Source organism: Marmota flaviventris, chromosome 4, assembly GCF_047511675.1.
Source record: "Marmota flaviventris isolate mMarFla1 chromosome 4, mMarFla1.hap1, whole genome shotgun sequence".
Classification (NCBI taxonomy): domain Eukaryota; kingdom Metazoa; phylum Chordata; class Mammalia; order Rodentia; family Sciuridae; genus Marmota; species Marmota flaviventris.
Window position 1 is genome coordinate 97,193,326 of NC_092501.1, and position 13,194 is coordinate 97,206,519.

General features: G+C 38.3%; 1 protein-coding gene across 22 annotated transcripts in view; it reads left to right on the forward strand.

Moving 5' to 3' along the window:
- LOC114079369 (dual specificity tyrosine-phosphorylation-regulated kinase 4-like) overlaps positions 1-13,194 on the forward strand; it is a 119,665-nt gene that overhangs the window by 23,554 nt on the left and 82,917 nt on the right. For 16 of the 22 annotated variants that reach the window (XR_011707371.1, XM_071611424.1, XM_071611432.1 and 13 more), the window contains 2 exons: positions 6,107-6,198; positions 8,740-8,792. The exons of 4 other annotated variants lie outside the window; for them this stretch is intronic. Coding sequence is in view for 15 of the 18 variants with exons in the window: in XM_071611424.1 (XP_071467525.1) it covers positions 6,195-6,198; positions 8,740-8,792 (57 nt within the window). In the remaining 3 variants the exon portion in view is untranslated. The remainder of the gene's footprint in view (positions 1-6,106; positions 6,199-8,739; positions 8,793-13,194) is intronic. 2 more of the 22 variants (XM_071611416.1, XM_071611417.1) reach the window with 1 other exon arrangement.

The window sequence follows — 13,194 nt, forward strand, 5'->3', positions numbered from 1 at the left end:
ATGTAGTGAATCACTTATGAGCTTTTCATATACTTCAAAGTATGATTTCAGACTGATTATAATGTTGATAAGTAGCTTCTTCCTTTTCCTATGCAATTAATAAGAAAAGGGAGGTAGTTAAATTTTTTTAATTTGTAAGGCAAACATTTATTTTTTAATATGAATACCATCTAGTATTTATATTCCACTTATGACTTTTAGGGGGATTTTAGATATTCTATCTCATTGCAGCCCTTTCAGATAGCCAGATAAATTATTGCTTCTATATTTTATTTTTAAAATATTTATTTATTTATTTATTAGGTGTAGATGGACACAACACAATGCCTTTATTTTTATGTGGTGCTGAGGATCGAACCCAGGTCCCGCCTGTGCTAAGGGAGTGCTCTACTGCTGAGCCACAATCCCAGCCCATCTATATTTTAAATAAGGACATGAGGATCATCAGAGTCTTAAATGGCTTACCCCAGGCAGTTATAGCTCCTGAAGAATCTTGAGGCTTCTTCCTGTATTACCATCTGCTTATTTGACCACTGGGCTGGATTTCTAGGCCTCTTACAGAGGAGCTGTTTAGGGGTCAGGCTGTTTTAAGACATATATTCTGTAAATTGGTAGAACAAATTCTTTTCAGATGAGGGAATTCTGTATACAGAGACAGAGGAAGACTTTTGTTAGGAATTTGGTTAGCATTTCTTTTTATTGTTCTTGTCATATCCTTTAATTGTGGCACCATGTATGTACTCTTGGAGATGTGCCTAATTGCTAAATTTATCTTTCAGGTTTGTTTTTTGTATCATAATATCTAGTATGGTGTCTGGCGAATAGTAACCTTTTTACTTGGCCTTCATGTTAGCATGGAAAAATTAAATAAATGTACATTTATCTTCTAATTTTCACTCAGGAATACCTCCAATGATTGAATTTTAAGACTTTTTATTGAGGCATAATTGATTTACATAAGCTGTGCTTATTTAAAATGTACCATTTGATAAGCTTTGAAATGTATATACATTGCCAGTCTGACTAGGAGTCTTTGCTCCTTTAAAGACAGAAATCAAGAAAAGGCAAAGAACACAGCTCTTTAGTATTGCCATCTCTGAACTCTTAGAGTTACCAGCTGAGCTTTTGGGCCCTTTTGCTCAATTTGAGATAGAAATGAAGAAAAGGCAAAGCAGTACCACCCAAAAGAGGCTTTTCTGGGGCTTATGCTTTTTGAGCACAAGGAAAACAGTACATGGCATAGGGCTCTGGGACTGGCTTCCTGAGGATGTAGTCAGTGAAGCGTATATATCCAAAAAGGATGGTCTCACAGAGGCACACAGTCTGTTGTTACACATTTTTACACTTGTTTAATTGGTTCTTTGCTGTGGGTACCAGGAGTTGTACTTGACATGGTGATCTGTTCATGTGCACTTGGCTTCCAAGAGATGATGGAGGTGCTTACTACTGTTATCCCTGGAGGCTGCAGGAAAATCCCTTTATAAGATTCATGCACTGGATCTTAGCAGTGGTAGCAGAAGCTCTCTTAGTGGCAGCAGTTTGGCTGGAAGAGAGACTGTGGAGGGTGGGGGGGCTGCCTTGCAGAGTCAAGTGTCCAAACTGGGCTAGAGGCAGGTGCACTGGGACTTGTCCAGTTCTGGACAGACATGCTCTGTGGGGCCAGAGGGACTTGTGATCATTACCTTCCTCTGCACTCGCTGGCACAAGTTGTTGCCACAACTGGTTACTGAGCAGGAAGATGGTCAGGACCCCATTGCAGGTCCACAGGGAGGACAAACTTTTCCAAAGTGATTGCATTGCATATGAGAGTACCATTTTCTACAAATCCTCATCAATATTTTATATGGTCATTATTTTTAAGTTTGGTTATTCTAATAGTTATACAGTGATATCTTGTGATTTTGATTTTCTCTGTGTGAGGACTATTACTGGCGTTGAGCATCTTTCATATGTTTATGTGCCACCTATGTGTCCTCTTTGGAAAAGTATCTGTTCAAAGCTTTTGCTCACTTAAAAAATAGATTTTAAAATTGAGCTTTGACAGCTCTTATGTATTTTCTGTATAAGACTTATTTCAAGATTTATGATTTTCACTTTTCATTTTTTTACCGCCCCCCCACACACATCCGCCTTCTTACCTCAGAAAGGAATTCTTGGGAGAGAGATGGTTAAAAAAAAAAGTTAGAATTAACTCCTTTCCTTTTTCTTCCCTATCCTTTCTTTTCTATCCTTTTTTCAGGATATTTGGTCTGCTTTCTCTTTTCTTCATGCTAGCTTCTCACCTGACTGTACATGAATTAATCCCTGTGAGAGTTGTTCACTCTTCAAGACACATGTGATCCGAATTAGTGAATGTTTTTGTTTCTTGAGTCTGGGGATGTGCTATTCCAGCTATGATCATTGTTGACCTAGCTTCCCTGGGCACAGTTGGGCAATTTAAGCCTAATCACAAGTACCTTAAAAGGTACTTGTCAGAAGCCAGAACACAGATTCAGATTTAATAATGACAGTGTTGAAGACAACTTATCAATATCCCACAATTAATTTATTAATTGTTGTTTACTTCTAATTTAATCATACGGCATAATTTCTATTGCTTGCAATTTGTTGACTTTTTTGTATGCGACCTAATTCATGGTCATATTTTACAACTTTTCCTTGCATTTTTAAAACCAATGTGCATTTTCACATTTTCTTACAGCACTTATAAGTAAATATAAATCCTGGTTGTCTTATGTAGTTAACATTGCAGTTAACATTCTTGTACGTGAATCCTTGTGCACAGTGAGAATGTTACTCTCACAATAAGAAGTGTAATTGCTAGATCAATAATATGCAGGTGTTTGGTTTTATTAGATATGGCTCTTTGGAACTCTCTGATTCCCTGCAGTTTTTCTAAGACTTGATAGAGCCACACATACATTTTTGCTGGTCAATGAAGGGAAAAGTAGTATTTTATTGTTATCTTCTGTCCTGATTTATGAAGGAGATGGGGCATCATCTTATTTCTTGGTTGGGTGTCATGTTTGTTTCTTGGGTGGGACTTGCCTCATTCTTCTGTTATGTTCTACAGCCATGCTTGCTGATGGTCACAGTTTTCCTGTCTTATTTTTGGCTGGTGGTTTCATCCTTTGATCTTTTGGAAATTATTATTCATATTCCTGCAGCATTGTATAGATATTTGAAATATAGATTTTCTTCATCACTTCTATGGATTTGAAACCAAAGGGGAAACCTAGACTAAGTATTCTGTTTATTGTTCTTAACTACACTTGTTTGTTTTTTTTAGTCCGCCAGTTCAGATTATGTAATTTATGAAATAAGTTCCTGTAAGTGAAATATTACCATTCATAGATATATGCTGTTATACCTACCATACAAACCCTAATCATAAATGTCCCATTTTAGTTGAGAAATATGCCTAGCATGTGTTAGGTCCCCAAAGAACAGTAGAGTTAGGCATGGTGGTGCATGCTTGTAATTCCAGTGACTCAGGAGGCTGAGGCAGGAGTATTGCAAATTCAAGGCTAGCCTTAGCAACTTAGCAAGACCCTGTCTGAAAATAAAAGCTACTGGCGATGTATCTCAGTGGTAAAACATGCCTGGGTTCACTTCCCAGTATAAGATAAAATAAGAGTAGACAAGATACAGTCCCAAATTGAGGAAAAAGAGATAATCCTTCCTTGTCCTGGAATTTGCATTTTTTTAAGTCTTACCCAATACAACAGTGTTTTTCTGTGTCTCCTTAGAGGCTAAGTATCTCTCCTAGTCTTATACATACAACTTCTTGTCCAAATGTCAAATGGAATTTGAGTTACCAAGAACCACACTGAATCCTGGTCTGAGAGGTCTAGGTAGACTGCTTCTCTGGCCTGGGAAGTTTTAAGAGAATACACAAATATCTGGGTCTGTACAGTGGTTAACCCAGGACCAGTCATGTTATAAAAAGCCATGTATATTGTAAGTGCAAACTAGAATAAGATAGGGGGTCTAAAACTTATGCATAAAATCAGCAGCAAAGTAGTATGAGGAGTTCAGGGATCCGACAAAATCATCAGTTTAATAAAATGTCTGATAAAAATGGAAACTTGGAAATGTAGACCAACTCTTACTTTTTACAGTCACAGAGGAAATGGTAAGGTACTTAGAGTTAAAAATTGGGAGGGACGTTTAGACATAGAGGGAAGAAGAATGAATAGAAGCATTAATTAGAAATTAATGATTACTTGTATATTGGGACAGTTTTATTTACCTTGGCTGCCCTTATATCCTGGTAAGATAGCGTCTGCTTATTGGCATATTTACAAATTGAGTTCAGAGGTAACATTTACAAATGGGTCATGGTAGCAGAGCGCCAGTGGAAGTTGAAGACTGGGGTTATGATCTGGAAGATTTTGAGTCTCATGGTTTCAGTCTTTGTAAGATAAAGAAATTGGTCTAGATATCTAGGGTTCCATTTATCTTTAAAAGTATTTTATTAAATAGCTGGCTTTCTCTGGGTAATCAAAACACAATAGGAAAATAGTTCCTGGTAATACCATCTTACACTGTACTGTAACTTATTTGTCTTTGTCTCTCACTAAACCATTAACTCCTCGAGGAGAGGAATTTCATTTTACTGTTTTCATCTGTTCGTGCTTTTTATTTCTACCAGCTTGAGCAGTGTTTGAAGAGTAAGCGAATCCACTATGGTAGTTTCTGAAATTCAGTTGAATAAATGACTGAAAGAGGGGTGGGGGGAAACATAACAAAACTTGAGGGAACCCAGGAGAGCAAATCTGTTTTTAGACGGGAAAACAAGCCCACTCTAATTAAGAAGCTTGCACAATGGCATGCAGTATTAGGGCAGAACTAGAATTAGATGCTAAATCCCCCAGTTCTTTATCCAGTGTTGTTTAATGGATCTTTCTGTCTCTAATCCCACAGAAACATACAAATCACATTCCAAATTGCAAGAGTAACATTTATGTCCATGAAATTATTCTGATTAAATTTCTGTGATAAGTCTTCTCCCCTTTCTCCCAAAGGATAATAATGTGGCTCTACAAGATAAATGAACAGGTTGGGAGTTCAGGAAGCCCAGGCCCTTGTTTTGGCAGTGGGAATGTAATGTAATTAGTGACTGTCTTCTGGGAAATGTCAGAAGGCACTTGATTTCTTGCAGGGTAGCATAAACTGAGGTAGGCTGAGGCAGTTGTTGCCCTTGAAAATAAAAAGGGCACAGTAAAATGGAAAGGCAGAGGAACTGTTCAGCCAGGATCATGTTATTCTACATGGGCATTTGCACAGGACTTCTTCTGCCTGGATGACTTTTATTCTGAGGTGAGCACAAGTAAATCTGATTAAAAAGTCAAACATCTGTTGTGTGTGCACATTTAGTTCTCTATGTATAATGTAGTCTGTATTGCCTGATTTAGCTCTCCCATGTGCTATATACTCTTAAATGCCTGGCACACAGCAATCAGAGCAAAGGTTACTGGCACATTGGGAATAGAAAAGACAGAATCATTAATAATCATTCTGCTAACTGCGGATTGTAAAAATTTGCAGGGCAGGCTTTGTGACTGTGCAGTGGAGAAAAAGTATGCATCACAAATCTATTCAGTTGATCTTGTACACTCGTCCATTTCTAGCTATTAGTAAAACAATTTTGAAACATGTCACAGTAATTTAATGAAGTTGATAGGTTACAGTCCCATCAACCCTTTCTGCAATGGCAGAGGATCACAGTCATGGGTTTCAATTTAGTTTATTCAGCCCATTGCAGTACAGTTTATGTGTGAAAGCTCTTATCTGTGCAAATCTAGCAATTGTATTTTTTTTAACAGTTTGCTCAATTTGGGGTCTGCACACATGAAAACTGAATATACTCAGTGTTCACATATCAAGAATGCCAGTTTGCTGTTTTTTTCTTCTTTGTGAATATAATTTGCACTTTAAAGTCTTAAAAGAAAAGGCTGGTATGTTAATTTTGTTCTTATTGTGATGGCAGAGTGTTTCTCTTACAATTAGGATGTAAAAATGTTGGGAGAGAACATTGCTTTTATTGAAAGAAAACAGAAAAACCAGATGATCCTCAAAGTAATAATTTTTCTTAAATCTCCAGAAATGACAACCCTTCCTGAGGAGATATAAGACATTTGGGTATTTCACTGGATAGCAGAGCACAAGAGAAACATGTGACTACCACAGAAATGAGTAAGATGGTATCAGTTGAAATTTTAGTGAAATAATGAATTCTTACAGATTGAATGTTGGCTTATACTCAGTTTAGAGTAAGTGGGAACTTCAGATACAAGGGCAACTTGCACCTACAAGATCTTTTCTACAGGACTCCATTGGGCAGGATATTTATAGGAAAAATTAGGGGCAAACTTGGACAGAATGGCCATGATGGTTAGACATGATGTAAAGTCTGCTTCATCAGAGGCTTATCTTCTGTGACATAAAAGTTACTCGGAGGACACAAACCTTGTAGCCCATAGGACCCAGCAACAGTCTACTGTTTTGAGATAAAACAAATAATAAGAAGCAGACTCAGAAATGCCTTAGATATGGGAACTATCAGATGTGAACTTTAAAATCACTATGATTAGTAGTTAAAGAATGTAGTGGGAAAAGTGAACAATATCCATGAACTTATGGAAAATATCAACAGAGAGATGAAAACCAAAAATTCTTTTTAAAATTTGGATGAAGCCTGGCATGGTGGTGTGCGCCTGTAATCCCAGTGATTTGGGAGGCTGAGGCAGGAGGATTGCAAGTTTGAGGCAAGTCTCAGCAATTTAGTGAGGCCCTAGGCAACTTAGTTGCCTACAAAAAGGGCTGGGGAGGTAGCTCAGTGGTAAAGTACCTGTGGGTCCAGTCACCATTCCCTTCCCCTCCAGAAATGTTAAATGGAAACTACTGCATTGGATTTATCAACAAACTTAGATTTAGCTGAAGGAAGAATCAACTTACTAAAGCTAAATCAACAGAACATAAAAAGAAATAAAGCATTAAAAGAAGTGAGAGAAAAGTTAAAAAAATAAGGGAGAAAAAAAAGGGAAGACAGAATAGAGCCTCTTAGAGCTGTGGAGCTGTATCAGTACTCTAATATGGATATAATTTGAAACCTGGAAGTAAAAGAGAATTGTCCAGAAGAATTACCTGAAGGGACAGTTGCTGCAAATTATCCAAAAATTAATAAAATACAGTAAGCAACTAATAAAAAACAAATAGATCCATATATGTCAGAGAATCTGAGTGGGGTTAACAACAACAAATATGAACCTCCCTAATTCTAGAAACACCAGAGTCAAGCTGCAGAAATACTAGAGATATAGGAGTCTTTATGGCAGGTGCTAGCTGTAATTTATGCCAACAACATTACAGAGGAACAGATATAAGAAAAGAGCAGACTTCTTGTCAGAGATTATGAAGTCATGTAACAGCGGAACAACATCTTTACCAAAAGACTAAGGGGTGGGGGAGCACGTTAAACTCAATACAAAGTTTCATACCCATCAAAGTATCCTTCAAAAATAGCGCAAAATAAAGAACTTTGCAGGCAATAAATAACTCAGGGAATTTACTGTCAGGAAATCTACACTCTAAGAAATGTTAAAGGATGCTTAGGCAAAGGATTGTGAAATGGCAGTTTGGATCCACACAAAGAAATGAAGGAACTATGAAATGGTGAAACTTAAGTTAAATGCAAGCCATATTGATGCAAACCAGGTACCCCTCACCATAATTGTAACATACAAGCTTCTCCAGGAACCCCCACCATAATTAAGCTTCTTGTCAGCAAGATCTTACTAAGGGTATCAGTGGGATTTCACAGGAGTTCTGTGGAGAGCTCAATGTGGTTTGAAGCTTCCTCTTTCTTATAAATGCCAGGTTTGCAGACAAAAGATATGTAGATTCTGTCTCAAAGAGAGCTTATTATAAAAAAAAAAATACTATCTCTTTTTTTTTTGAATATTTTTGTAGTTGTAGGTGGACAGAATGCCTTTATTTTATTGTATTTATTTTTATATGGTGCTGAGGATCAAACCCAGTGCCTTATGCATGCCAGGCAAGTGCTCTGCTGCTAAGCTACAGCCCCAGCCCCCTATCTCTGTTTTCCTTGGCAAAAAATGTGTGAAACCTCTGTCTGACCTGAAATATAGGACCAAGAGTAACTGTAATATACCCACCCACTGTCATGTAACCACTCTATAGAGTATAAATCTAAAAGAATTTCCAGACCTGGGGTGCAGAGAATTTTAGGCCTTAGCCCCTCTGGACTGCTACAGTGTAATTAAACTTGCTTCCTGAATATTCCTCTGGTATCCAGCCTCATCTGTCCTACATCAATAATTTCACTTATTTTTAATTAATTCAAATGGTAATTAATTGTTCAAAAACAGTAACTATTTATTATGGGTTTATAATATAAGAAGTAAAATATATGGCAACATAATACCAAACATGGAGGGAGAAAATAGAAATATAATGTGTGTATTAGTAAGAATTCTCCAGAACAAAAGAACCAATAGGACACATAGTTATTTATAATGAAAATTGTCTCATAAGATTTATGCAAGCCAAGGAGTCCCGTAACTAACCTGAGGTTAGAAGGGGGTTGTTGGTGTAAGCCTTGTAGTTTGAAGGTCTGGGGGCCAGGAGCTTCAGTGTCTGAGGGCAGGAGAAGATGACTGTCTCATGTCAAAAAGAGAGAATTTGTCCTTCTTTCACCTTTTTGTTCTATTTGAGCTCTCAGAGAATTGGACGATGACCACTCAACCCCCCACAATGCCAGGAGATGGGTGAGTGCCCAGGAGAGTAATAATAATAATAATAATAATAATAATATTTTTCTATTTAAGGTTTGAACACTTGAGAACTCTTGAGTAGGAAGGAAGGCGGATTTGTTCTTTGTTGCTTCACAGAGAATAGCAAAGGATCAGTAGAAGATATTTTGCTCAATACCAATTATTCTTCCCACAGATTTTTATTGAGCCAACCATATGTAAATTAACAGCTAAGTGTGAGATGAGTTTCCTGGAAAAACAGTGGGCTGTGTCTGAGTAATGTTCCAGCACAGACACATGATTGTCAAGGAAACCATAGAGAGGATTCCTGCCCAGGCAGGAAAATGGACAGGATGGTTTTTAAAGACTGTTACACCTCTTAAGAGTCTGGGGTCACTGAACCATGAAGAATTTCAAGGACAATGCAGAGGGGCAGAAGTGAGTGTCCCTTAAATACATTAAACACATTGTTTCCATTTCAAAGAGAGGCAAAGGGGCAGGGTCACTCCTACCCCTTCACTGCCACAGTTTATTTTTATTTTTTTCCCAGTTTTTGGGAGTAGTCACGTTTTTAAAATTATAATTATTGGCAAAATATTGTACAAATTGAAGGATTCACTGCAATATTTCCATGCCTATATACATGGTGCATTATTTATGTCCAGCCGCCCTTCTTCCATTCAAGCCCCCCTCCCTTACCCCTTCCTTTTAGCACCCTTCCCAGTATCTAAAAGTCCCTCTTAATTCCTCAGTGTTCCCACTCCCTGTTGTCCTTCCCCATCTCTAGTGACCACTATTCTGTTCTGTACTTCTACAAGTCTGAATTTTTGGTCTCCTTAAATGAATGAAAACGTGGTATTTATCTTTTCAGTGTCTGGGTTATTTCACTACAAAATAATGTTATCTAGATGCATCCATTTTACTACAAATAACAGGATTTTCATTTTGTGTGTGTGTGTGTCTGACTAGTAATCCAATATGTAAATATACCATATTTTCTTTATCCATTCATCTGCTAAGGGCATCTGGGTTGATCCCATATTTTGGCTATTGTGAATGGTGCTGCAACAAACATGGGGGTGAAAGTATCTTTGGTACCAAGATTTCAACTCCTCTGGGTATATGCCCAGTCGTGGCATTGCTGGGTCCTATGGTAATTTTATTTTTAGTTTTTTGAAGCATCTCTTATTGTGTTCCACAGTGACTGTATTAATTTACATTCCCACAAGCACACTGCCACATTTTTTTTGTCCCAAGGAATAAAGATTAAGCCACTAACAATGGCTATGGAAATACTGAAATCATAAATCATAACAGGTAAATCTCAGAAGACATTTTCTTTGAGGACATTGAAATACTCTACACACAGATAATACATATGTAGAAGATGCTGTGCAGTGATGCTGGTACCATTGTTTGTGGGGCAGTCTTGCCCTACAGACTCCCAAATCCTTGAAAACAAGGATTCTGTTTTCTTTATCTTTAATTCCCCATGCTTAACATAGTTGCTGGCCCACAGTTTATGCTCTGAACATTTTTGATGAATTATCTAAACGATTTCAGATTTCTATTCTTCCAGAAAATTGGTACCAAGAATTTTCAATGGACAAGCCACTGACCGCGCTTGTTCTTATAAGGAATTAAAGTAAATAAAAACAAGCTCATCAAGAGGCACACATTGAGATGAGATTAAAAAATATATACATCTAAGATAATTAAGTAGTAACATTAAAGCTATTGATCAGGTGACAAAATGAGAAAAAGAAATACTGTTGAATTCCAGAAGAAAGAGAGTGGTGTGGAGAGGTAGGGAAATTCTGATCTACTTATAAGAAAATAACAATTTTTTTTGATTCATTTTTTAGATTCATTTCTCAAAGGAACATTTGATCCAAGCCGGGTGCTATGGCGCAAGCCTATAATCCCAGTGGTTTGGGAGGCAGGAGGACCATGAGTTCAAAGCTAGCCTCAGCAATTTAGCGAGGCCCTAAGCAACTCAGTGAGACCCTATCTCTAAATAAATACAATAGGGGCTGGGGATGTTGCTCAGTGGTTAGGTGCCCCTGGGTTCAATCCCTGGTTCCAAAAAAAAGAACATTTGTTAACTCTAGCTCTGAACTAAGTAAGTTTGTTTTCTTCAATCCTTCATGCAACAAGATACAAATATAGACATATTTTAATTCTTTTTCTTCATCATTTGCCATATATTTTGAGGATTAAAAAATGGCATTTTCAAAGCTTTGAGTAGGGAGCAAGTGTTATTTTTGGAAGTCAGATTGAATACATAAAGAAAGGCACAAAATAGTCTGTGATAACTACAGAATCATGAAAGGGAGGGAAATAATGGAATAAGTCATAAAAGTATGTGTCAGGAAGGGGCAAAATTGTGATGTATGCAGACAAGGGGAGAAAAAAAAATTGTCCATGCATTTCTGCCCCTTTCAATACTTTATTCACACAAATTACTCAATACAGTTTCACTCTATAGGTTCTTTTTTTTTTTTTTTTTTTTTTTTAAGAGAGAGAGAAAGAGAATTTTTTAATATTTATTTTTTAGTTTTCGGCGGACATAACATCTTTGTTTTTTGTATGTGGTGCTGAGGATCGAACCCCGGGCCGCAAGCATGCCAGACGAGCGCGTTACCACTTGAGCCACATCCCCAGCCCACTCTATAGGTTCTTAATCAAGAAAACGACAATCCTTAATGCTAGGCTCTGCAATAGACATAATCAATTCACAGCAAAGGATTCTAGATTGATTGATTCGCAGCACACAATTCTAGATTAATTCTAAGCACCGCAAAACACACTTAATCATGATAGGCTAATGACAGACATTCCCTCTGCATGCTAAGTTCAAAAGTCTTAAGCCTTAGGCTTTATGTCCAGCAGATGCACACTCACTCAGACCGCAGTGACCAGGTCCGGAACCCAGGAAGGTTTTTCCTGGTGTGGAGTGGACGACTAGTTGAGGACTGGGGAGAAGGGAGAAGTTGTGGCTCTCACCAAGGTCCAGACGAGGTGGTAGAGTTTGAGAGCACTGAGGATCACACAGAGGATCAGGAAACAATGACGAGTGATGGGATGTCCGATCCTCATCAGGCTCTCCAGCTCGAGTGCATCCTTGTTTCGGCTGGCTGAATCCCTGTTCATTTGCTGTATCATTTATACTAAATTTTGGGGCTCTTGATCCCCCTTTCAATCCTTATCAGCTACCACCGGATTTCTCAGTGACATAATTTACCCTGGGGTCAGAAATATCTGGTCTGGTGGTCTCCACCCTGATCTTCTCACCTTTCCCTTTTATCAGGCGAGGACAGCCTGCCAGGGGCTTCACTCTGTTTATCAGGGTGAGGGGAAGGAACTTGTTTGTGACCATAATGGAGGGCTCTGTGGGTGTGCCTAGTGAGACTGCAGGTTTCAAACTGTAGTTTTTAAAATGGAGTTGCTTAAGCTTAGGACTAAGGCCATCCTAACAGTGTGTGTGTGTGAGAGAGAGAGAGAGAGAGAGAATCTGACAGTGTTTTTATAGAATTAGAATTTTAGGAGGTCATCTGGTTCATCTGGTCATCTTGTTTTATAGACAAGGAAAGTGAAAATCTGGAGAAGACATAGGGCTCATTCAGAATCATGGCAGCATCAAGGCTAGACTCCAAGTCCCCACGTTGTCTTCAGGGATTTCTTCTCTTTATGTACAGAGCTGCCACAGCTGGACAGAGAAAAGAGCTTCAGTTGTTTGGAAAGATGAACATTTACTTCCACAGTCTCCATTCCCCTGGGAAGTAGATGAAGGGAAGACTGATGAAGAGCCTTAGAATCAAAAAGTGTTGTATTCGTTTTTCTCCAGTGTTGGGACTTTACGAATCCTATGTCCAGTTGAAGGTGAAAATTGACCTGTTCAGTCTCCCAAATTATCCCCAAGATCATACTTGCTCTCTGTCTTCTCCATCACTGCTTTGGCTGAGGCCCTCATCATTTCTCACCTATGCACCCCAAATGGCTAACTGAGCTCCTCGGAATCATGCTCCGTGCTATTGCCAGAGAGATGTTTCCAAAACACAAATCTGATCTTGTCAGCTCAGATTTAGCACAATCACATAGCCCTCAAGATTTTAACTTGGACTATATGATGCGTATGACACTATATGACAATCTAACCCTCCTTTCTGACCCTCTGCCAGTGATATCTGATTCCTGTGATTGCAGTTTCTAGAAAATCCACATTTTATTCTCTGTGCAGTCTCATTCATCTTACCTTGGCTCTGTGCCCATCCTGCTCATCCTTCAAGAACAGGCTGCTTTTCTCAGGTGTGAGGGTTAACACAACTCTCCCAGCAGGGTCAGCCAGAATCTCAAAGTGTGCTCCATGCTCTCTTTAGATATGTCTGTTAGTGTGTGGATCACATGCTCTGTAATG